Source organism: Heterodontus francisci, chromosome 4, assembly GCF_036365525.1.
Source record: "Heterodontus francisci isolate sHetFra1 chromosome 4, sHetFra1.hap1, whole genome shotgun sequence".
Lineage (NCBI taxonomy): Eukaryota > Metazoa > Chordata > Chondrichthyes > Heterodontiformes > Heterodontidae > Heterodontus > Heterodontus francisci.
Window position 1 is genome coordinate 115,058,229 of NC_090374.1, and position 23,425 is coordinate 115,081,653.

Here is a 23,425-nt window from a genome sequence, read left to right on the forward strand (position 1 = left end):
GATGCTAGAAATCTGAATTAAAAACTGAAAATGATGGAAACCCTATCAGGTTGTTCCAGTTCATCAGAGCTGGAAGAAGACCACTGACCTGAAGCATTAATTCTGTTTCTCTCTTCACAGATGCTACCTGACCTGCTGTGTTCCCAAAATTTTTAGTTTTTTATTTGAAAATATTACAGTTCCCTACCCAAGTAGCCTATTTATGTAGCAGGGCTGATTTATGTCGTCAACAGCCCCGACTCTGGCAACAACATTCCAAGATGCAGGAGGCACTGTTGTTGCCTCTGGATGTGTTGAGAACTATCTGAGGAGACAATTGTCCCCACTCCTTTGAAGACAGCAGTGTCATTGCAGCAATATAAAAAGCAGCAAATCTCTTGATTGCTAAGTTTGACATTGTGGGGAGAGGTGCTTTGCAGAACATTTGAGGATCTAAATTTGGAATTTCTCCTCAATGGTGGGAGAAAATCAGATTAAATTTGGTATATTCATATAGGGAAGGGCAACCTTTATTCAAAGTATTCCCTTAACACAATACTATTCCCCTTTAGATCATACATATGGAAAGAAAATAATTGGGCACTGCAGCTTTAACCTGACCTATTTAGTATCAGAGCTCAAGCCCAAGTCCTTATATATTAGATAGTTCACAACCTCAATTATGACAGCATCAGAGAAAGGAAGTGCTGGGGCGCGTGAAGGAGTTCTCAAATTCTTTCTCCATAGATTGAAGGGATTTATATTTTAATGTTAATTTTAACATTGAGAACATGTGCATTGCAGCACAACAATAGCAGCAATCCTTGGGGGTGAATATCCTTAACTATTCTCTCTTAACTACAATACTGGTGGAAACCTTGTTACGCATATAAACAAGGTGAGTCAGAGAAGCCCTGAGGAAACTCATTCCCCACTTTTTATTGAGTGCAGATTTAATCTGTGTAAGCAATATTTCATTTGCAATGAGTTTTTGTCATTTTGCACTGTGCGAATTCATTAGAAACATTTTGTTACTTTTAAATTGCTGTGTAATTCATTTCATGATCATTGTTACAGTAAAAGCCCATAGCAAAGTGCAAAAGATCTTTAATGCACTGCCGTGGTATCGTCAAGAAGTTTTATTTCTTTTTCTTGTAACTTTTGTGTCTGGAATTTCTTTAATAGCATTGCTTCACTGGCAAATGTTCCTGTTTATTATTGTTAAAGTGTCTAGCCAAGAAAGCCTTAGGATTAGAATTTGCCAGATATTCCTCAGGGATTTAGGGATTTCATTTTATAGATTTTTTTAAACAAAGTAATTCATGACAACGCTACGTCATCGTCGACGCCATCAGCATGCGCCGCGGTGTGCACATGCGCAGACGGTCTCATGCCCTCTGCGCATGCGCTGCGGTCCCGCTGGCCAGGACCGTTTTGCGCATGCGTAGATGACGTCATCGCGTTACGTCGTCTTCCTCGGGCAACGCGCCAGGTAGGCCTCTGCACATGCGTCAAAGCTTCGGCGCGACTTTTTGAAAGTGGAAGGAGGAGAGGTTTCGTCGGGCATTTTCTCGCATTTTATCTGAATTATTTATTCGTTTTGGAGACTTGCTTCATTTTTATTTGACACAGGAGATTGTTCCAAGGTAAGTTGCTCTGCTTTTGTAAGTTGCTTTGAAAATATTTCCATTGTCTGGGCCACCGCATGTTCTCCAGTCCCATCAGAGCAGTGCACATGGGCACACAGCCACATGTTTCCCTATCCGCCCTTGAAACAACCATGCAGAGCCTTGTGAGACTCCGCAATTGCCAGCTGCTGCCTGTCAAGCAGAGAGGGCGTCCAAAGGGGTCAAGCACTTGGGGAACATTCAGCAAGAAGAGACTGAGCACTAAAAGAAACAAGCATGCCGCGTCCAGTGGTAGCAGAAATGTGAATGCTCTTGCTGTGAACACAACTGGTGATAGTAGTAGGCAGGATTAAATGGGAATGGTTTCAGCCTGTTTACACTGCCTGGCTAGAACTCCAACGTTCCTGCCCAGGAGGGTTGACACAACATGTAACTAACTATACATGCGCAGAGTTCCTCTCCGCACAGTTTAAATTTAAATATTTAGTTTGTGGGCTGCAATGTCCATATTCTAAATATTTAAATCAGTTGTAGATAGGTTTATAAAAGTGGCACCCTGATACCTTCTAAACCCAGTGCAAAACACCATACTGGAGTTGAACTCCAAACAGTGGTGAAACATTCCAAGGCTAAACTTTCTGCACTCTTTTAGTTTTTGTAGTGAGGGTGCGCTCAAATCTGGATTTATACTGCAACTTTAGCATGATACCTCTTCAATGTAATGTTAAAATGAGTGTAAATGAACTTTTTCATATTTAACAGCCAGGCCTATTGAGTGCCAAGACCCAGCTATCCAAATCATCAACTTTCAACCCATCTGGTTCACTAGAACCATAAAAAAAAAAGCACAGAAGGAGACCATTCAGCCCATCGTGTCGACGCCGGCCGAAAAAAACGAGCTGCCCAATCTAATCCCACCTTCCTAGCATCCTCTCGTGAAGGAAATCTACTGTCCATACATGGCCTGGCCTATATGTGATTCCAGACCCACAGCAATGTGGTTGACTCTTAACCGAAATGGCCTAGAAAGTCACTCAGCTGTCATAGTCATAGAGTCATAGTTATACAGCACAGAAACAGGCCCTTCAGCCCATTGTGTCTGTGACGGCCATCAAGCACCTAACTATTCTAATCCTATTTTCCAACACTTGGCCCGTAGCCTTGTATGCTATGGCGTTTCAAGTGCTGTATTTAACCACTACAAAAACGTGCAAGAATAAAAGTAGATGGACCACCCTGCATTGACCTAGACACTGGACAAGGCAAAAGCACACCCAGCCCAGTCAACCCCGCAAAGCTCTCCTCACTAACAACTGGGGATTTGTGTCAAAATATTCATACTCATAGAAACATGCCTTTGAGCCAATGTCCCAAACTCCCCTATCATCATCTCTGGGTATGTCCTGTTCCACCAGTGGTGGCGGCACAATGGTACACAGTCAGGAGGGAGTGCCCTTGTGCGTCTTCAACATTGACTCCAGAATGCATGAAGTCTCATGGCATTAGGTCAAACATGGGCAAGGAAGCCTCCTGCTGATTACCACCCTCCCTCCATGTTGAAAACCATTTGGAAGAAGCACTGAGGGCAGAAAGGGCACAGAATGTACTTAGATGGGAAACATCAATGTCCATCACCAAGAGTAGATTGGCAGCACCAGTATTGACAGAGCATGCCCAGTCCTGAAGGGCATAGCTGCTAGGCTGGGTCCCCCATTTTACTTTTATTTTTAGTTATTTTTTCTTTTTAATATTTTTTTTTGTGTGTTTATTTTATTTCATCTTAGTTTGTTCAGTTTGCTTACCCACTTTTTTTTCATGTTTGTACTTGCTGCTGTTCAATTTTCAGTCTGTTAACACCCCATCTGTACTGATGCTTTGTCTTTCAACATACCATTAACATATTGTTTGCCTTTGCTCCATGACCTTCTGGTCAGTTATTCTGTGACCTTGTCCTATCTACACCTTCTCCTTTGTTATCTCTTGCCCCACCCCTGCTTTACTTGCTTATAACCTTTGACATTTCTAATATTTGCCAGTTCTGAAGAAGGGTCACTGACCTGAAACGTTAACTCTGCTTCTCTCTCCACAGATGCTGCCAGACCAGCTGAGTATTTCCAGCATTTCTTATTTTTATTTCCGATTTCCAACATCTGCAGTATTTTGCTTTTATGTTGTGTGACATTATCACTGAACTAAATGGCATGGATTAAGCAGAGATCTAGCAACTCAAAACTGGGCACCCATAAGGCACTGTGGCCTATCAGCAGCAGCAGAATTGTATTCCACCACAATCTGTACCCTCTGGGTTTGAGAAGATATCCCTCCCCCTTCCATTAGCATCAAGCCAGGCAGATCAACTCTGCTTCAATGAGGAGTGTAGAAGAGCATGCCAGGAGTAGCACTAGGGATACTTAAAAATGAGATACCAACCTGCTGAAGCTACAAGACAGGACTACTTGCATGCTAAACAACGGAAGCAGCATGCAATAATCAGATCTAAGCTCTGCAATCCTGCCACATCCAGTTGTGAATGGTGATGGACAATTAAGCAATTAACTGAGGAGGAAGATCCATGAACATCCCCATCCTCAATGATGGAGGAGCCCAGCACATCAGTGCAAAATATGAGGCAGAAACATTTGCAACATCTTCAGCCAGAAGTACTGAGTGGATGATCCACCTTGGCCTCCTCCTGAGGTACTCAGCATCACAATACCACTCTTCAGCCAATTTAATTCACTTCACATGATATCAAGAAACAGCTGAGTGCACTGGATACAACAAAGACTATGCCCCCCAAGAACATCCTAACTATAGTGCTGAAGCGTGTGCTCCAGAATTAGCGGCACCTTTAGCCAAGCTGTTCCAGTGGCATCTGCCCAACAATATGGAAAACCGCCCAGGTACCTCCTGGCCACAAAAAGCACGATAAGTCCAATCCTGCCAATTACCGCCCCATCAGTCTATTCTCAATCATCAGCAAAGCAATGGAACATGTCTTCAACAGTATTATCAAGGGGCACTTACTCAGCATTAATCTGCTCACTGATGCCCAACTTAGGTTCTGCCAGGACCACTTGGCTCCAGCTTTCATTACAGTCACGGTCCAAACATGGAAAAAAGAGCTGAATTCCAGAGGTGAGATGAGAGTGACTGCACTTGACATTGAGGCAGTATCTGACCAAGTGTGGCATCATGGAGCCCTGGCAAAATTGAAATCAATGGGAACCGTGGGAAAAATTTCCAATGGCTAGAGTCATACCTAGCACAAAGAAAGTTTGTGATGGTTGTTGGAGGCCAAACACCTCAGCCCCAGGACATCGCTGTAGGAGTTCCTGGGGCAATGTTCTAGGCCCAACCATCTTCAGCTGCTTCATCAATGACCTTCCCCTCCATCTTAGGGCCAGAAGTGAAAAGTGTTTTCTGATGACTGTAGAGTGTTCAATTCCATTTGTAACTTTGCAGATAATGAAGACCTGGACAACATTCAGGCTTGGGCTGCTAAGTGGCACATAACATTCATGCCACACAAGTGCCAGGCAAAAACCATTTCCAACAAGAGAAAGTCTAATTAAACCCCACCCTCAACATTCAACAGCATTACCTTTGCTGAAACTCCCACCAACATCATGGGATTACCATTGACCAGAAACTTAACTGGACCAGCCACGTAAATACTGTAGAAAGAGCAGCAGATCAGAGGCTAGATATTCTGCAGTGAGTAACTCACCTCCTGTCTCCCCAAAGCCTGTCCACTATCTACAAGGCACAAGTCAGGAAAGCGATGGAATACTCTCCAGTTGCCTGGATGAGTGCAGCTCCAACAACACTCAAGAAGCTTGACACCATCCAAGACAAAGCAGCCCGCTTGATTAGCACCCCATAAACCACCTTAAACATTTACTCCCTCCACCATTGTATAAAACGCTAGTTAGGCCACAGCTGGGGTATTGTGTACAGTTCTGGGCACCACACTATGGGAAGGATGTGATTGCAATGGAGAGGGTGCAGAGGAGATTCACCAGGATGTTGCTTGGGCTGGAGCATTTCAGCTATGAAGAGAGACTGGATAGGCTAAGGTTGTTTTCCTTAGAGCAGAGAAGGCTGAGGGGGGGCCTGATTGAGGTATACAAAATTATGAGGGGCATTGATAGGATTGATAGGAAGAAATTTTTTACGTTAGCGGAGGGGTCAATAACCAATGATCATAGATTTAAGGTAAGGGGCAGGAGGTTTAGAGGAGATTTATGGAAAAATTCTTTCACCCAGAGGGTGGTTGGAATCTGGAACACACTGCTTGAAGGGGTGGTAGAGGCAGGAACCCTCACAACATTTAAGAAGTATTTAGATGAGCACTTGAAATGTATTGTATACAAGGCTACAGGCCAAGTGCTGGAAAATGGGATTAGAATAGCTAGGTGCTTGATGGCCAGCGCAGACACGATGAGTCGAAGGGCCTGTTTCTGTGCTGCATAACTCTAACACTGGTACAGCATGGCTGCAGAGTGTACCATCTATGAGATGCACTGCAGCAACTTGCCAAGGGTCCTTCACTTTCCAAACTTGTGACCTCTACTGCCTAGAAAAAAAAAGCAGCAGGCATATGGAAACACCACCACATGTAAGTTCCCCTCCAAGTCACATAGCATTCTGACTTGGAAATAAATCACCGCTATTGCATCATTGGGTCACAATCCTGGAACTCCCTCGCTAATAGCACTGTGGGTACACCTACTTCACAAGGACTGCAGTGGTTCAAGAAGGTGGTCCAATACAACCTTCTAAAGGGCAAGTAGGAATGGGTAGCATCATTGACAAGAACTGGGGCTCTTCATTTAAAAAATGTTTGCCTTTATACTGATTTAATTCTCATTTCATTCATGTTTGCTTTGCCTTATTCTTATGAACTTTCCTTTGTTCCATCAGTCCCATTTTTCTTTCTTTAATTTCTTCATTCTTAAACATTATTCCCATCCAATTCCAGTCCTAATGGCATCAACTGGATTCTATTAGCAATGAACAGAACCATAGCAATAATACTGTGGTGACAGTGATGGGTGCAGCTCTATCTTGAGTGGAGATTTTTTTTGTTGGGGGGTGGGGTGTGGAAAGAAATAAGAGATGGAAGAATGCACATTTGTTTCTTCCTACCTAATTTTCTTCCCTTCCACCTCTCCTAAGAACATTGACCCATTGTTGGAATGTTGTCCCAAAGTAATCGAACACCCTCGGGAACCTTGTAAAAGTGGCTATTTTATCGTGGGAGCTTTGAGTAGGCAGACAGGCATTTCAGCTAATGTAGAAGGAATTCCAATTTGACTCAGTCCTGATTTCACCTAACGTCCATATATCCAAACTTCTAATGGGCATTGGTAGATAGGGATCAGGAACTGGAACTCTGACCAATTTACCCACCTTAGCCTTGAGCATTGAGGCCAATTGTAGTAATTTTTTTATTTAAAGATACAGCACTGAAACAGGCCCTTCGGCCCACCGAGTCTGTGCCGACCATCAACCACCCATTTATACTAATCCTACACTAATTCCATATTCCTACCACATCCCCATCCCTATATTTCCCTACCACCTACCTATACTAGGGGGGGGCAATTGCTAATGGCCAATTTACTTATCAACCTGCAAGTCTTTGGCATGTAGAACCCTATCACTGACCTAGACCTCAGATGGCTCAGCAAAGACCAAGGCTTGAACATTTGCATCTTAAATATGTTGACATTTGGCAACTTTGTGGTACAACTTTCTGAATATCTTGCTATTCGTAATTTTACACACAAGGGGCTGAATTTTACAGCACCCCCCCCCACCCAACGTTGGGGGTCATGGGGGTGGGGGGGGGGGGAATGGAAAATGCTTCCGGGAGAGGGCTGCCACACACCCCGATGCCGAAAGGGCCCGGCTTGATATTGCCAGCGGCGGCGAGGCCTCGTGGTGGCCACCCTGCCGCTCGTCGACAGGACCGCCATTTAAATATTTAAATAAACTAAAATCAATGAATTAATTATATTTACGTTCCTGCCGTCTGTCCTGTTGCGACATTCCTGCTGCTGGCCGGCACTCCCGCACCTTCGGATCCCTGTCCAGGGAAACGAGGCGGAACATTGGTGGAGAGGTGGGGGGGCGGAAGGAGATAAATTTCTCAATGCGGGAGTGGGGGGAACGGGGGTCAAAGAAACATCATTGGTGTAGGGGATGGTTGCATGAGTTTTTGGTTAAAGCTTTTGCACTTTGGTTGGGGGGGGTGGGAAGAGGGGGAAGGTCAGGTGGTCAAGCTAAGTGTTTGGGGGGTGGAGCGAGGGCAAGTAATTAATTTTATGGTTATTTCGGGGGGGTGGGAGACCATTAAAAACAGCGTCGGCGCCTGCGCACAGGCAGTTGATGCCATTGCCAGGGGCGGACAGCCCCACCCCTCCATGTCATCCGGTGGCGGGGGGGGGGGGGGGGAATCCACCCCCGGCTATTTAAATGAGCTGCCACGCTTAGGATCGCGGTGGCTCCGCAACGTGTGGACCTCCGCATTGTTTTCGCCCACCGCCGATTTCGACAGCGGGAGTATAAATTTCAGTAATAGCAATATTCAATGTTTATTTTAAATGATACAAGCATTTTGGCTGCTATCTAGTCTGATCTTTGGTCAACCAGATTTTAGATATCAATAATTTTACAATTAGGGAAATAACATGCTCAAAATCTTAAAACAACGATGTGAAACAAGACAAATATGTTCATAACTTCAGTACATATTTGTGCCCTATTTTCTCCTCCATCTCTCATCTTGCCTTCCAAAAAAAAATACTTCAATGGGTCAATACTAACCCTACTCACCCTCATGATGGTGGGAGAGGATTGCGGAGGGAGATATAAATTAAAAATCACAAAACGCAACCCCAACTCAGTGTGTACGGGCCTGACATGTTTATGGTGGCAGATTGCACATTGGGTGTGCCCCGCCATAGAGAGGTGGGACACTTCAGTTATAATTTTTAAATCAGACACCCACAGTGCAGATGGCAGCATGATATCAATTTAACAGTGGTTGGTCAGGTCTTACAGGGCTTGGGAAAACTGGCAGCAAAGTGGAAGCGGGAGCTGCCGGATCAAGCAGTAAAGTGCTTTTGATAGCTTGTGAGCCAGGAGGAGCAGGAGTAATACCCCAGCCCTGCAAGCAAACTGCCTTCTGATCACCGCCTCGATTCACTGGCACTCTCTCTCCTCCACCCCATCCAAACTGATCTTCGCCTGCCTTTCTCTCCTGATTATTGTGCTTTGACGCCACCACCGCCCTGCTTTTTCACTCCTAATTGCCATACTCTGAACTCCCCCCCCAACCCCCACTCTCAACCGTTCCCCAGGTGCTCGGGGCCACTGGCGTCTGCTGGTGACTTTCCCAACCAACAGGGTATCAAGCTGGCTGGCTGCCAGGCAGGAAATAGCACAAAATAAATTAGGTCCTGCCAGTAAATTCAGTACGACCTCCGTGCTCCCAGGACTCCCCTGCCCCACAATCTTGCTAACATGCTCCCGTCCCATAATTATTGAGGCCCAAATTTCCAGATTCCGGTAAGGCTTTCACTTCAAATTTTCCTGTGGCAAGAATGCATGACCAAGCAGCAATTTTGCTTTTTTTCATTATTAGTTTATGGGGATGTGGGCGTCGCTGGCCAGGCCAGCATTTATTGCCCATCCCGAATTGCTCTTGAGAAGATGGTGGTGAGCTGCCTTATTGAACCCTTGCAGTCCACGTGGGGTAGGTACACCCACAGTGCTGTTAGGAAGAGAGTTCCAGGATTTTGATCCAGCGACAGTGAAGGAACGGCGATATAGTTCCAAGTCAGGATGGTGTGTGGCTTGGATGGGAACTTGCAGGTGGTGATGTTCCCATGCATCTGCTGCTCTTGTCCTTTTAGGTAGTAGAGGTTGCGGGTTTGGAAGGTGCTGTCACGTTTGTACACATAGGAAGAGCAATCTTCAAGATCAACCCAAACTAACCAACTTCTCGTCATATCCCACAATCCCTTCTTTACTCAGATATGCTTCTGATTATCTTGTGGACCATTGTACAACCACCCAACACCTCTCTGGATCCACACAGTCCCTCTGCCGTCAGACAGATTTCGAACCTCCAGTTTCAGATGATCTGCAGTTTTCCCCAACTGACCGAAGCTCTTGTTTTTGATCTCTGTTACAAAATTGAGATTCCTGTCACTGATTCCAGTCTCTCTCTGTCTAACATTCAGCCAAATTGTTCACAACCCTATCTGACACTCAGATGAACTTCTCACCCCATGTCCTCTCCATCACAAAGACTGTCCACTTCAACCTCCGTAACAGCATCCACCTCAACCTATCCGTTGCTGAAACTCTCATCTATGCCTTTGTCCCCTCCAGCTTCTAAAACTATAGTGCATATATCCTATCGTGCACAAAGCTAATCTCACCTATCACTTCTGTTCTTGATGACCTTCATTGGTTCCCAGTCCCCCAACACAACCAATTTAAAATTCTTATCCTCGAGTTTAAATCCCTTTGGGAATTCATCTTTTCCTTTTTTCGGAATATCCTCCTGCCTCAGAACCATGCCCCCCATCCCCTCTGACTTTGACTCTTGTACCTCATTTGCTCCACCATTGAGGGCTTTGCCATCAGCTGCCTCGGCCTAACACTGAAACTTCTTCCCTAAATCCCACTGCCTCTCCATTGCACTCTCCTCCTTTAAGACCCTTCTTAAAACACATCTTTTTCACCAAGCTTTTGGCCACCCCTTCTTAATATCTCCTTCTTTGGCTCAGCAACATTTTTGTCTCTTTATACCTTTGAATTGCCTTGGGACTTTTTTGCTATGTTAACAGTGCTATAAAAATACAAATTGTTATTTTGTATAGCAATATCCTTCATAACCTTAAAAATTTCACCCAGTCCATCCTGAAGTCTTAATTTTTCCAAAAAGATTGCCAAGATCCTCAACAATGCCTCATAACTAAAATGCATGTTACCCAGAATCACTTTGGTGCCCACCTCTAAAATGGCAAGTCTTTCTGTGATTTGGTGATCAGAGTTACGGGGGGGCAGCAGGAAAGTGAAGTGAAGGCCACAACCAGATCAGCCATGATTTTATTGAATGGTACAGCAGGCTCGAGGAGCCAAATGGCCTATTCCTGCTCCTATTTCTTATGATATTGCACAAAGTATTTCAAGTGAGAACTGACAAACACCATAGACGGCAAGAATACGGCCCATTGATTTAAAGTCTGTCTTCTACTATTGCTATCTAGTATCTTACTTGCCTTTTTTTCAAATTAATGCAGGAAACTAACTTAATGAATGTGCTTAGTACATGGCTTACCATAGGAGGTCGTGCATAGGCAACTACTGCTGCTGCTGCTGCAGCACTCATCTGAGGCGAGATATTATGCAAGCCTGGGTAACCTCCTGGGCTGTTCAGGTCTCCATTTATGCCTGAATGAGGCACTATCCCAAAAGGTGACGGATAAGGTCCTGGTACCGCCAAGGGTGGCCTTAATGCTGAGGCTGTAAAGCAATTGTAAGAAAAGGTTACTTCATTTAAGTATTTGCCCAAAATGGATTATGCTTCAGATTCAAAGACAAATCTACACTACACAGCTATTAAAATATTTATCTTTGCAGTACAATTTGCAACTGAATGACAAAAGTACAATTACTTTTCAAAATATAGAACGACTAAATATGCACAAAGTGCTGACAAGTTAAATTAACATATAACGTGTTGTTTTGCAGCTTTCCTTCTCAAATTAGACTTTGAATACCAATAAGACCACTCTAAAAATGGAAAAAAAAGTAATTTTATCAGATGTTTTACCATTTGTAAACAAAGAATGATACAGTATAGATTAGTTACATAATGAGTCCATCCCTGGAGGTTTGCAGAGGCCTGGACGCGGTCCTGAAGGCACACTTGTGCCTGGAGTTGGCACATCGCCTCGTGGAGTTGGGGTACTGGATTTCATCACAGGAGTGCTGGCCTTTTCATGCTGCAACAAGTTTATATTTAAAAGCACATATTAACATTTATAACAATAACTGTAATATATTATTTCAATTACATAACCAACATTGACCCTGTGCTTCAAAATCCACAATTTTTTTTTTAAAAGTTGACCAGGAAATCAGTAATACGTTATTGCTTTCAGCATTCCTGGTCTAGCAAGGAAATGGGCAACTAGGCCCATTCTAAGAAAGGGCAAACCAGCTTCAATTAGTCATTTCCAGTTGTTACCTGAAGCTATTGGTGCTCTAGGACTGAACAATGCTTTTTGTAGGTGGGAATTCCTAATCTCAGTGTTGTGAGATTAGGAATTCCTGCTCGTATTGTGCAGCAGCTTTCAATTTCCCACAGTAGCAGCAGATAGGAGCCAGGAGCAACACAGAAGGCTGGCTGATTTCACACTCCGAATGAGGTCAGGTAAGGGAGAGAACAATGCTACCATAGTGTCCTGTAGTTTTCTTTTGGAATATGTGATTTGCCTTTAAAGCTTGCAAGGGATCAGTATTGCTTTAAGAACCGGCAGGCCTTAGGAGTTATAGGAAGGTGCATTTTTGTTGCCTTAGAGACAGCCATTTGGAGACTGCGATTCAAAGGGTGCATTCTCGTTATCATAGATACAGCCACTGGGAGTGAGCCTGATGTGATACATTTGTTACAATTCAGTTTTGAACTGGCTGTTAGGAAGGCAGTTTGTGGTAACAGAACAACAGACACAGAGGACACAGCTGTGATGAGCGCACCTGAAAAAGAGCTCTCAACCATTTAAACTGAAGGAATAGGATTTTAGTGTTTATCATCTCTCAAAATTCTGAAAAGGCAAGACAAGACAGAGATCTCTAGTAATTTAAATTGAAGAAAGGGAAGTTGGACTATGACAATCTTTTATCACTCAAAAACTCTAAAGTCAGATTGATTCTGTTGAAAGTGTTTGCAAGTCGTCAATTGTCGAAATTCGCTGGAGAAGGACAGCAACATTCTATGAGGACTTCGAGCAATATTGGACTGTAAATTTGCAAGGACTCTAATTTTTTCTATTTTAAATGTCGTTTATATCTTCATAATGTTTAAGAATTTAGTTCTTCTAATTAAAGAGCTAATTTATTGATTTAAAGACATCTGATTTGGTTATCCTTATTCTGGGGTTAATAGATGGTACAATTTGGCTGGGTCTTTCTTTAATTTAGAAAGTTTTAAATGATATGTTAGTCGATCTGTGGAATGACAGGATTGAATTAACAGTGCATTGGTCCCACCACAATCAGAATCGTATATTTTGATTGGGGGCTTTGACAGGAGCAGTCGGTCGTAACAATAGACCAAGAAAGAGCGGGTGGGGGGGTAGTGGAGACAATAGTGGCCCCATGAACTGGTAGAGAAGGGGGAAATTAATCAACATTTCTAAACAACGTAAATCAGATTCAACAACAGAGTATGCCTATACATATCCACAATAGCCTGCATGAAATAAGGAAGAAATCTCTGAAATGATTACAAATTAGCAGAAAAATTAGGATTTCAATGTACACATTCAGCTTCTTGCTACCTGAGTGACCTGTATACCTAACTGAATACTTTCCAGCTATTTTGAGATTTCAGATTAGATTGCAAATGGAATCTTGAAGATTAGATTACAGGACTATATAGATGGGCTGGTAAAATGGGCGGAGCAGTGGCAAATGGAATTTAATCCTGGAAAGTGTGAGATAATGCATTTTGGGAGGACTAACAAGGCAAGGGAATATGCAATGGATGGTAGGACCCTAGGAAGTACAGAAGGTCAGAGGGACCTTGGTATACTTGTCCATAGATCACTGAAGGCAGCAGCACAGGTAGATAAGGTGGTTAGGAAGGCATATGGGATACTTGCCTTTATAGGGCGGCACAGTGGCGCAGTGGTTAGCACCGCAGCCTCACAGCTCCAGCGACCCGGGTTCAATTCTGGGTACTGCCTGTGTGGAGTTTGCAAGTTCTCCCTGTGTCTGCGTGGGTTTCCTCCGGGTGCTCCGGTTTCCTCCCACATGCCAAAGACTTGCAGGTTGATAGGTAAATTGGCCATTAGCAATTGCCCCGAGTATAGGTAGGTGGTAGGGGAATATAGGGACAGGTGGGGATGTGGTAGGAATTTGGAATTAGTGTAGGATTAGTATAAATGGGTGGTTGATGGTCGGCACAGACTCGGTGGGCCGAAGGGCCTGTTTCAGTGCTGTATTTCTAAAAAACTAAAAAAAAAAATAAGCCAAGGCAATAGAATATAAGAGTAGGGAGGTTACGATGGAGCTGTATAAAATGCTAGTTAGGCCACAGCTGGAGTACTGTGTACAGTTCTGGGCACCACACTATAGGAAGGATATGATTGCCCTGGAGAGGGTGCAGAGGAGATTCACCAGGATGTTGCCTGGGCTGGAGCATTTCAGCTATGAAGAGAGACTGAAAAGGCTAGGGTCGTTTCCTTAGAGCAGAGAATGCTGAGGGGAGACATGATTGAGGTATACAAAATTATGAGGGGCATTGATAGGTTAGATAGGAAGAAATGTTTTCCCTTAACAGAGGGGTCAATAAGCAGTGTGCATAGATTTAGGGTAAGGGGCAGGAGGTTTAAAGGGGATTTGAGGAAAAATGTTTTCACCCAGAGGGTGGTTGGAATCTGGACTGCCTGAAGAGGTGGCGAGGCAGGAACCCTCACAACATTTAATAAGTATTTAGGTGAGCACTTGAAACGCCATAGCATACAAGGCTACGGGCCAAGTGCTGGAAAATGGGATTAGAATAGTTCGGTGCTTGATGGCCGGCACAGACACAATGGGCCGAAGGGCCTGTTTCTGTGCTGTATAACTCTATGACTCCATGAGATTAGTTTATTTTGAAAGTTTGAAATACTGTTACTTGGGAAAAACTTCTGATTGTAAAATTAAACAAAATCTGTGTAGTTGGTTCACGACTGCACGTTGCACTTGTGTGCTTTTTAGGCCAGGCAAACAATGATCATCTTGGAACACATCTGTCTTCTCTCAGTCAAGTTTATGGGTCATAAAACCCTGCATGTGTGTGCAGCTTATGAACCATGCTTTACAATACATGCTGTAACTGTAAAAGCAAAGCAGGCAACTTGTGCACTGGCATCTCGGATAACAATGTCAGTTCATTTTATGGACAGTAATAACCAAGCTTAATTGCTTGAGCTAATGAATAACATTAGCACGTGGAGCTAAATCTGGACTTGATGCTATGTGAAATAGTTGAACTTTTCTAAGCTGCTAAAGGCATCTATTACAACTGCTAGCATATAATAAATTACTTCCTAGTTTAATTTAGGATCAAAACTTCTAACAGTATAAACAGTTATTCAACCAAGTGTACACAATTTTAGTCGCGCATTAATTCATGTTGTTTTAAAAATCCTCTCCAAGGCTTGACAATACATAAATGTTTCATCTTAATGGGATTTACTTCAACTACTTCCAGAGCCAAATATCAAGACAATGGTTTACATAATGCTTTATTCCTGTTCTAAACAGAAGAGTTATTTTGCCAACATACACAAAATCGTTTAAAAGTCACAGCTATGCTGCTTGGATGCACAATCTTGTTACATGTAACAAAAAGCATATAAATCTTTTCAGCTCCGAGGTATTTTTAAAACATATACATCTGCAAAATTTCTAGACTAAAACAACTTTGTTTAGTGCAACTTCTGGCATGATTTAAATCAGGTTACATCTGATACTCACATGGCCTAGCTCTTTGGATTTGAGAGATGAGGAGCTGCCAGAAGATGCTGTGGAAGCTGGGCTACTGGAAGCGTCCTTCTTGAGTAGGCGAGATTTATCCAAGCCATTCTCACGTGGTGAATGGGCAGGACTGCCTCGTGGCGATGATGGGTCCTACACATATAGATACAACACATTCGTGTTATTTATGCATTCACATAACGAGGAACTGGAATGCTGTAGTTACAGTCAGAATGCTCCTCGTTTTAAGTGGGTATGAAGTGTTGGAGGGAAACTTTAGCATAGCCCGAGCTCCTGGAACAACCTGCATCAAAAAGCATTTATAGCACAAAGTCAAACTCTACCCCAAAGTCCTCTAATGTCTGGAACTTGGGCTGAAAATCAACCCATCATAAATGAATTAAAGAGCTGAATCTTAACTCCCAAAAACAGGTGGGTTGGGGTCATGTCAGAGGTTAAACTGCAAAAAATCTGAAATAGGAACCAAACCCACCATAAACAGAGGCTGGATGAGGGAGTGGGCGACCAACCCACATGCGGGAAGCTGCATGCTTTCATTTTATCAGCTGGATTTCCCAGACCTTGGGATACTCAGCAGTTTAAAGATGGCGAGAACAGCTGAATCTGTGAGGTAAGTGCCTTTGCAGCAAGCACCTCCCCCCATGATTGGGACCTGCCAGACCACCATCCGACCCTCCCCCAACAATTGGCACTTCTGGACCACCATGGGATGGTGTCACTCCCCCCTGCCCTGACCCCTCCCGTGATCTGGATGACTTCACCATCCATCTCACTCCCCATCTACCCTCATGGGATTCGGCCCTGTGAAGCAGGCTTCTCACCTGAAAGGCCTCCAGCCTGTCAATCTGCCTGCCTGTAAGCAGGAAACTCAGTTAAAGGAGCCCTGCAGTTAAATTCCATAGGACATTCTGGAAACTTTTCTTTTGACCTCACAACAGCATCGTCTCCTCTCCCCACCAGGCAGAACATGCCTCCAGACTAAAATCCAGGCCTGTCTCCTCTCTATAAAGGACACAAAGGAGCCATGTAGGTTCTAAGTGCAATGAGTTTGGCCAGTTCACAATGAAAAACTACCTGCAATATGGCACTAATTAGGAATTCACCTCAATGACTTTAAAGATAGCTAACAGAGGAAAGGGGAAGTAGCTAAACTCATAACGGTGCAGCTTAAGGAGAGAAAGGAAAGGGTATCCTTTGTTTTGGGATTAAGGGAGGTGAGGGAAAAGACTAGATTTTGATACTAATGCCTAAAATGGAATATATTTCAACTGTTAGTACAGATGGGCGGCACAGTGGTTAGCACCGCAGCCTCACAGCTCCGGGGACCCGGGTTCGATTCTGGGTACTGCCTGTGCGGAGTTTGCAAGTTCTCCCTGTGACCGCGTGGGTTTTCGCCGGGTGCTCCGGTTTCCTCCCACAGCCAAAGACTTGCAGGTGATAGGTAAATTGGCCGTTGTAAATTGCCTCTAGTGTAGGTAGGTGGTAGGGAATATGAGATTACTGTAGGGTTAGTATGATTGGGTGGTTGTTGGTCGGCACAGACTCGGTGGGCCGAAAGGGCCTGTTTCAGTGCTGTATCTCTGAATAAAAAATAAAAAAAAAGATATCCTCCACAGACAGCAAAAAAAATTCTCCAAACAAGATTTTAAAATAAATCGAATTGCAGCATGACCTTTTCTCTTACTAGCTTTTAGTAAGATAAACTTTCTGAAAATCCAACATGCAAACAAAGGTACAGATCAGGGAAGGTTTTGGAGACTGTTGAACCACTCTAGCTCATTCTTCCATAGAAGACGATGGTTTGCTGCCCACACCTGACCCTCCACCCCAGCACAGGAAAAGATGAGATGAGGCATCGTTGAAATGGTTTACAGAAAACTCTACAATTTATAAACTAGCGCATATGTTTTACTGTGATAGATTCAACAACAGAAAGGGAAGTCTCTGGACAGCACAGCTTCCAGTTAAAATCAATGCCTTTACATGAACACAGAGAAAAAAATCAGCATAAGTTAACCCACAAAAGCTACTAAAGATTTCATCAGAGCTGTAACATTGGTGGGTAAAACATGTGGTCATATAGCCCAGAAGTTCCAAGGTTTGGCTGATCTGTGCTGTGTGAACATAACATAAAATGCTTATGACATTGTATTAAATTCCATTGTCCATTATTTTAAGGGAGATGTTTAATAACATATGAATTTTATATCTTGCCTCCTTTCAACACACACATAACTTAAGCATTGCAGCAAGGCCATTCATTTTAGTAAATTATCAAACAGCATGATACACAAAATGGAACAAAAAGTACAAACCTCATTAGAAACATCCACTACCAAATTGTCGTCACTTTTATCTCCATCACTGTCCTTTAAAACAAGATGAATATTTTCAGACAAACTTAAAAAACAGAAGTTGTAGGAATAATAGTTTGATCAGCCTGGCTGCTACATTATGACATAGCAGGCATTTATCAGGTACAAAGTGAACTGTTTAACTCAACAGGCAGTCACTGGATGAAGGGAAATTAGGAAATATCATTTTAACATGAGGGAGTGTACAACATTTGTGTGTGGCTGGGGTTAAACTGGGCAAAATTCTGAGCATGTCAGGAACTCACCCACTTCTAGGGTTAACAGTGGTGGGACACAAGTTGGGAAGCCAACCCACTCCCAGGAAGCAGGTTGGCAGCAATTCGTATATTTTAAATGCAGCGTCTGATTTAACCGGTTTTGCAGGTTTTACAGTCTGTTGTCAGGTTTCCCAGGCTTTGGAAAACCCAGCAGCTGATGTGAAGTAAGGACAGCGTTGGGGAGAAGGCAAGTGCCTTAACAGCACTGCTTGTAAGCCAGGAGAAGCAGGAGAGCTTCCCCCTAGCCCCCAAACTCCACCCCATCACCCCCTCGCAACCCCTGCCACATACAAAGATCCGAGGACTGAACTCCCCTATATCCAGGGTTGGGGATTGGACACCCCTGCCTCCCCAGGGTTGTGGATGGGGTCTCATTGGTCCTGTGGCCCACTCTGGAGTGACTCCATCCAATTGGAAACCAAGTCCATCAATTAAGCTGACTTTGGGTGGGAAGCCAAAAGATACACTGCGACTTCCAGGTTTTCCATATGAAACTACCCTCCTGCCTACATAACGCTCCCCTGTTAATATTCAGGCCAGCGTATCTCCTGCCCATAATTCTTTTGACACTCTTCTTTCCTCCTGCCCCTAGCTCACTCCAAATTGTAGAATTATCTCTGGGTTTCTCCCTTGGCTTTTAAGATAATTGGCATAAAATCCAGAGGCGTGATGAGAAGAATTTTTTTTTGAATGCAGCGAGTCGCTACAATCTGGAATACACCAGCTAAAAGGGTGATCGAAGCAGATTCAATAGTAACTTTCAAAAAGGAATTGGATACACACTTGAAAAGGAGACATTTGCAAGGCTCTGGGAAAGAGCTAGGGAATGGGACTAATTGGATCGCTATTTCAAAGGGCCAATACAGACATGATAGGCCAAATGGCCTCTTTCATTGTTGCATGATTCTATGATTCTAGGAAATTAGCAGATGAAATTAACAGAGCAAACTTCTCACTTTTAACACTTACAGCTAGGGTGGAAGCTTAGAGCGAGTACAAACAGAGTTGTTATCTCTGGGTTGTTGCCCGTGCCACGTGATAGCGAAGCGAGGAATAGGGAGAGAGAGGAGTTGAACACGTGGCTGCAGGGATGGTGCAGGAGGGAGGGTTTTTGTTCCCTGGATAATTGGGGCTCTTTCTGGGGTAGATGGCACCTCTACAAACAGGATGGTCTTCATCTGAACCAGAGGGGTACCAATATCCTGGGGGGGAGATTTGCTAGTGCTCTTCGGGGGGGGGGGTTTAAACTAATTCAGCAGGGGAATGGGAACCGAAAATGTAGTGCCAGTGTACAGGATGTTGAGAGTAGTGAGGTCAGGGATAAGGTTACAAGGACGCAAGAGGGCACTGGCAAGCAAGAACCTGGTTTAAAGTGTGTCTACTTCAACGCCAGGAGCATCCAGAATAAGGTGGGTGAGCTTGCAGCATGGGTTGGTACCTGGGATCTCGATGTAGTGGCCATTTCGGAGACATGGGTAGAGCAGGGGCAGGAATGGATGTTGCAGGTTCCGGGATTTAGATGTTTCAGTAAGAACAGAGAAGATGGTAAAAGAGGGGGGGGTGTGGCATTGTTAATCAAGGAGAGTATTACAGCGAAAGAAAGGACGTTTGAGGACTCGTCTACTGAGGTAGTATGGGCCGAGGTTAGAAACAGGAGAGGTGAGGTCACCCTGTTGGGAGTCTTTTATAGACCTCCAAATAGTTCCAGAGATGTAGGGAAAGGATAGCGAAGATGATTCTCGACAGGGGCAAGAGTAACAGGGTAGTTGTTATGGGGGACTTTAACTTTCCAAATATCGACTGGAAATACTATAGTTCGAGTACTTTAGATGGGTCAGTTTTTGTCCAGTGTGTGCAGGAGGGTTTTCTGACACAGTATGTAGACAGGCCAACCAGGGGCGATGCCACATTGGATTTGGTACTGGGTAATGAACCCGGCCAGGTGTTAGATTTAGAACAAAAACAAGAAATGCTGGAATCACTCAGCAGGCCTGGCAGCATCTGTGGAAAGAGAAGCAGAGTTAACGTTTCGGGTCAGTGACCCTTCTTCGGAACTGACAAATATTAGAAAAGTCACAGAGAGCAGAACTTCTTCAAGGTAGGCATTCCTGGAAGAGAAGTGGCAGTGAATTAAACACTAAAATAAAAGCAAAATACCAGGTTAGATTTAGATGTAGGTGAGCACTTCGGTGATAGTGATCACAATTCAGTTAGGTTTACCTTAGCGATGGGCAGGGACAGGTACATACCGCAGGGCAAAAATTATAGCTGGGGGAAAGGAAATTATGATGCAATTAGGCAAGATTTAGGATGCGTAGGATGGGGAAGGAAAATGCAGGGGATGGGAACAATCGAAATGTGGAGCTTATTCAAGGAGCAGCTACTGCGTGTCCTTGATAAGTATGTACCTGTCGGGCAGGGAGGAAGTTGTCGAGCGAGGGAGCCGTGGTTTACTAAAGAAGTTGAAGCGCTTGTCAAGAGGAAGAAGAAGGCTTATGTTAGGATGAGACGTGAAGGCTCAGTTAGGGCGCTTGAGAGTTACAAGCTAGCCAGGAAGGATCTAAAGGGAGAGCTAAGACGAGCAAGGAGAGGACACAAGAAGTCATTGGCGGATAGGATCAGGGAAAACCCTAAGGCTTTCTATAGGTATATCAGGAATAAAAGAATGACTAGAGTTAGATTAGGGCCAATCAAGGATAATAGTGGGAAGTTGTGTGTGGAATCAGAGGAGATAGGGGAAGTGTTAAATGGATATTTTGCGTTAGTATTTACAGTAGAGAAAGAAAATGTTGTCGAGGAGAATACTGAGATTCAGGCTACTAGGCTAGATGGGATTGAGGTTCACAAGGAGGAGGTGTTATCAATTTTGGAAAGTGTGAAAATAGATAAATCCCCTGGGCCAGATGGGATTTATCCTAGGATTCTCTGGGAAGCCAGGGAGGAGATTGCAGAGCCTTTGTCCTTGATCTTTATGTCGTCATTGTCGACAGGAATAGTGCCGGAAGACTGGAGGATAGCAAATGTTGTCCCCTTGTTCAAGAAGGGGAGTAGAGACAGCCCTGGTAATTATAGACCTGTGAGCCTTACTTCGGCTGTGGGTAAAATGTTGGAAAAGGTTATAAGAGACAGGATTTATAATCATCTTGAAAAGAATAAGTTCATTAGCGATAGTCAGCACGGTTTTGTGACGGGTAGGTCGTGCCTCACAAATCTTATTGAGTTTTTCGAGAAGGTGACCAAACAGGTGGATGAGGGTAAAGCAATGGATGTGGTGTATATGGATTTCAGTAAGGCGTTTGATAAGGTTCCCCATGGTAGGCTATTGCAGAAAATACGGAAGTATGGGGTGGAAGGTGATATAGAGCTTTGGATCAGAAATTGGCTCGCTGAAAGAAGACAGAGGGTGGTAGTTGATGGCAAATGTTCATCCTGGAGTTTAGTTACTAGTGGTGTACCGCAAGGATCTGTTTTGGGGCCACTGCTGTTTGTCATTTTTATAAATGACCTGGAAGAGGGTGTAGAAGGGTGAGTTAGTAAATTTGCGGATGACACTAAGGTCGGTGGAGTTGTGGACAGTGCCGAAGGATGTTGTAGGGTACAGAGGGACATAGATAGGCTGCAGAGCTGGGCTGAGAGATGGCAAATGGAGTTTAATGCGGAAAAGTGTGAGGTGATTCACTTTGGAAGGAGTAACAGGAATGCACAGTACTGAGCTAATGGGAAGATTCTTGGTAGTGTAGATGAGCAGAGAGATCTTGGTGTCCAGGTGCATAAATCCCTGAAGGTTGCTACCCAGGTTAATAGGGCTGTTAAGAAGGCATATGGTGTGTTAGCTTTTATTAGTAGGGGGATCGCGTTTCGGAGCCACGAGGTCATGCTGCAGCTGTACAAAACTCTGGTGAGACCGCACCTGGAGTATTGCGTGCAGTTCTGGTCACCGCATTTTTGGAAGGATGTGGAAGCTATGGAAAGGGTGCAGAGGAGATTTACTAGGATGTTGCCTGGTATGGAGGGAAGGTCTTACGAGGAAAGGCTGAGGGACTTGAGGTTGTTTTCGTTAGAGAGAAGGAGGAGGAGAGGTGACTTAATAGAGACATATAAGATAATCAGAGGGTTAGATAGGGTGGATAGTGAGAGTCTTTTTCCTCGGATGGTGATGGCAAACACGAGGGGACATAGCTTTAAGTTGAGGGGTGATAGATATAGGACAGATGTTAGAGGTAGTTTCTTTACTCAGATAGTAGGGGCGTGGAACGCCCTGCCTGCAACAGTAGTAGACTCGCCAACTTTAAGGGCATTTAGGTGGTCATTGGATAGACATATGGATGAAAATGGAATAGTGTAGGTCAGATGGTTTCACAGGTCGGCGCAACATCGAGGGCCGAAGGGCCTGTACTGCGCTGTAGTGTTCTAATTCTAATTATGTGGTTTTACTTTAATTTGTGATTTCATTTATGCATTTCATGTAAACCAATAGCAACCTACCACCCTTGTACATGTACCCCCCAAAAAAGCTAGATTCTGCACTTGAAGACAAGCCTGCAACTTTCTGAAGCCTGGATTTCAGGCACTTACATAGTGGCTCATGGAGTCCTTATCATCAACCTTCCTCTTTTTCACATCATTAGCATAATCAGGCCCATTCCTGCGCTTATCTGTGCCTCGCAGACCATCGGGTACCAACAGGGAATTACTCTGTGAAGACATAACAGATGCTTTCAAAAGAAAATTCCTTTCAATGTCCCTATGCAATCCCATGAATGCTTATGATACCGAACACAAACATACTTTAAATACAATATTTACAGAGTAGACTGTACTATCAGCAATTTAACGATTTGTTAATGGCATTAAAGAAGGATATTTGTTTAAAATAAATAGACTCATTGCCGCATTCCCACTGAACCGTCAAGACTACATTTTAAATCGTTAACCTGCAGAGTACACTGCTGACAAAATACTCACGGGTAACAAGCATTTAACATTACTCATTAATTAAGATTTTACTACTTCGCCTGTAAAGTCTGACAGCTTGTTTACAGTAGTTCTTGCCAAACACAAACTATTCAGGGGATAAGAGCCAGCATTTCTCATTTAAGTCTGCAGTTATATTGCCACTTTTCCACTTCATAATAATGCGAAAGTGGTGGTACAAGTCTGGAGTCAGATGACTAATTAAAGTAGGAGTGATAGTCCCCGCAGTGGGATTTCAAATCAGACTTCCAATTTGCAGGTGTACAGCAGAGCATTGGATTAACATAGTAGATAATTATGTAATAACATCAGGACTGAAAGAACCAAGTCTAAGGTTTTTTTCATTCGTGGGATGTAGGCGTTGCTGGCTAGGCCAGCATTTATTGCCCATCCCTAATTGCCCTTGAACTGAGTGGTTTGC

The 23,425-nt window shown here is 43.8% G+C and overlaps 1 protein-coding gene across 3 annotated transcripts in view; it reads right to left on the reverse strand.

The window, feature by feature from the left end:
• Positions 1-23,425, reverse strand: part of LOC137369201 (transducin-like enhancer protein 1) — a 159,279-nt gene that overhangs the window by 28,116 nt on the left and 107,738 nt on the right. For all 3 annotated transcript variants that reach the window (XM_068030011.1, XM_068030013.1, XM_068030010.1), the window contains exons 9-13: positions 22,606-22,725; positions 17,714-17,767; positions 15,378-15,530; positions 11,503-11,635; positions 10,969-11,153 (exon numbers count right to left, since the gene is read on the reverse strand). In XM_068030011.1, the coding sequence (XP_067886112.1) occupies positions 10,969-11,153; positions 11,503-11,635; positions 15,378-15,530; positions 17,714-17,767; positions 22,606-22,725 (645 nt within the window). The remainder of the gene's footprint in view (positions 1-10,968; positions 11,154-11,502; positions 11,636-15,377; positions 15,531-17,713; positions 17,768-22,605; positions 22,726-23,425) is intronic.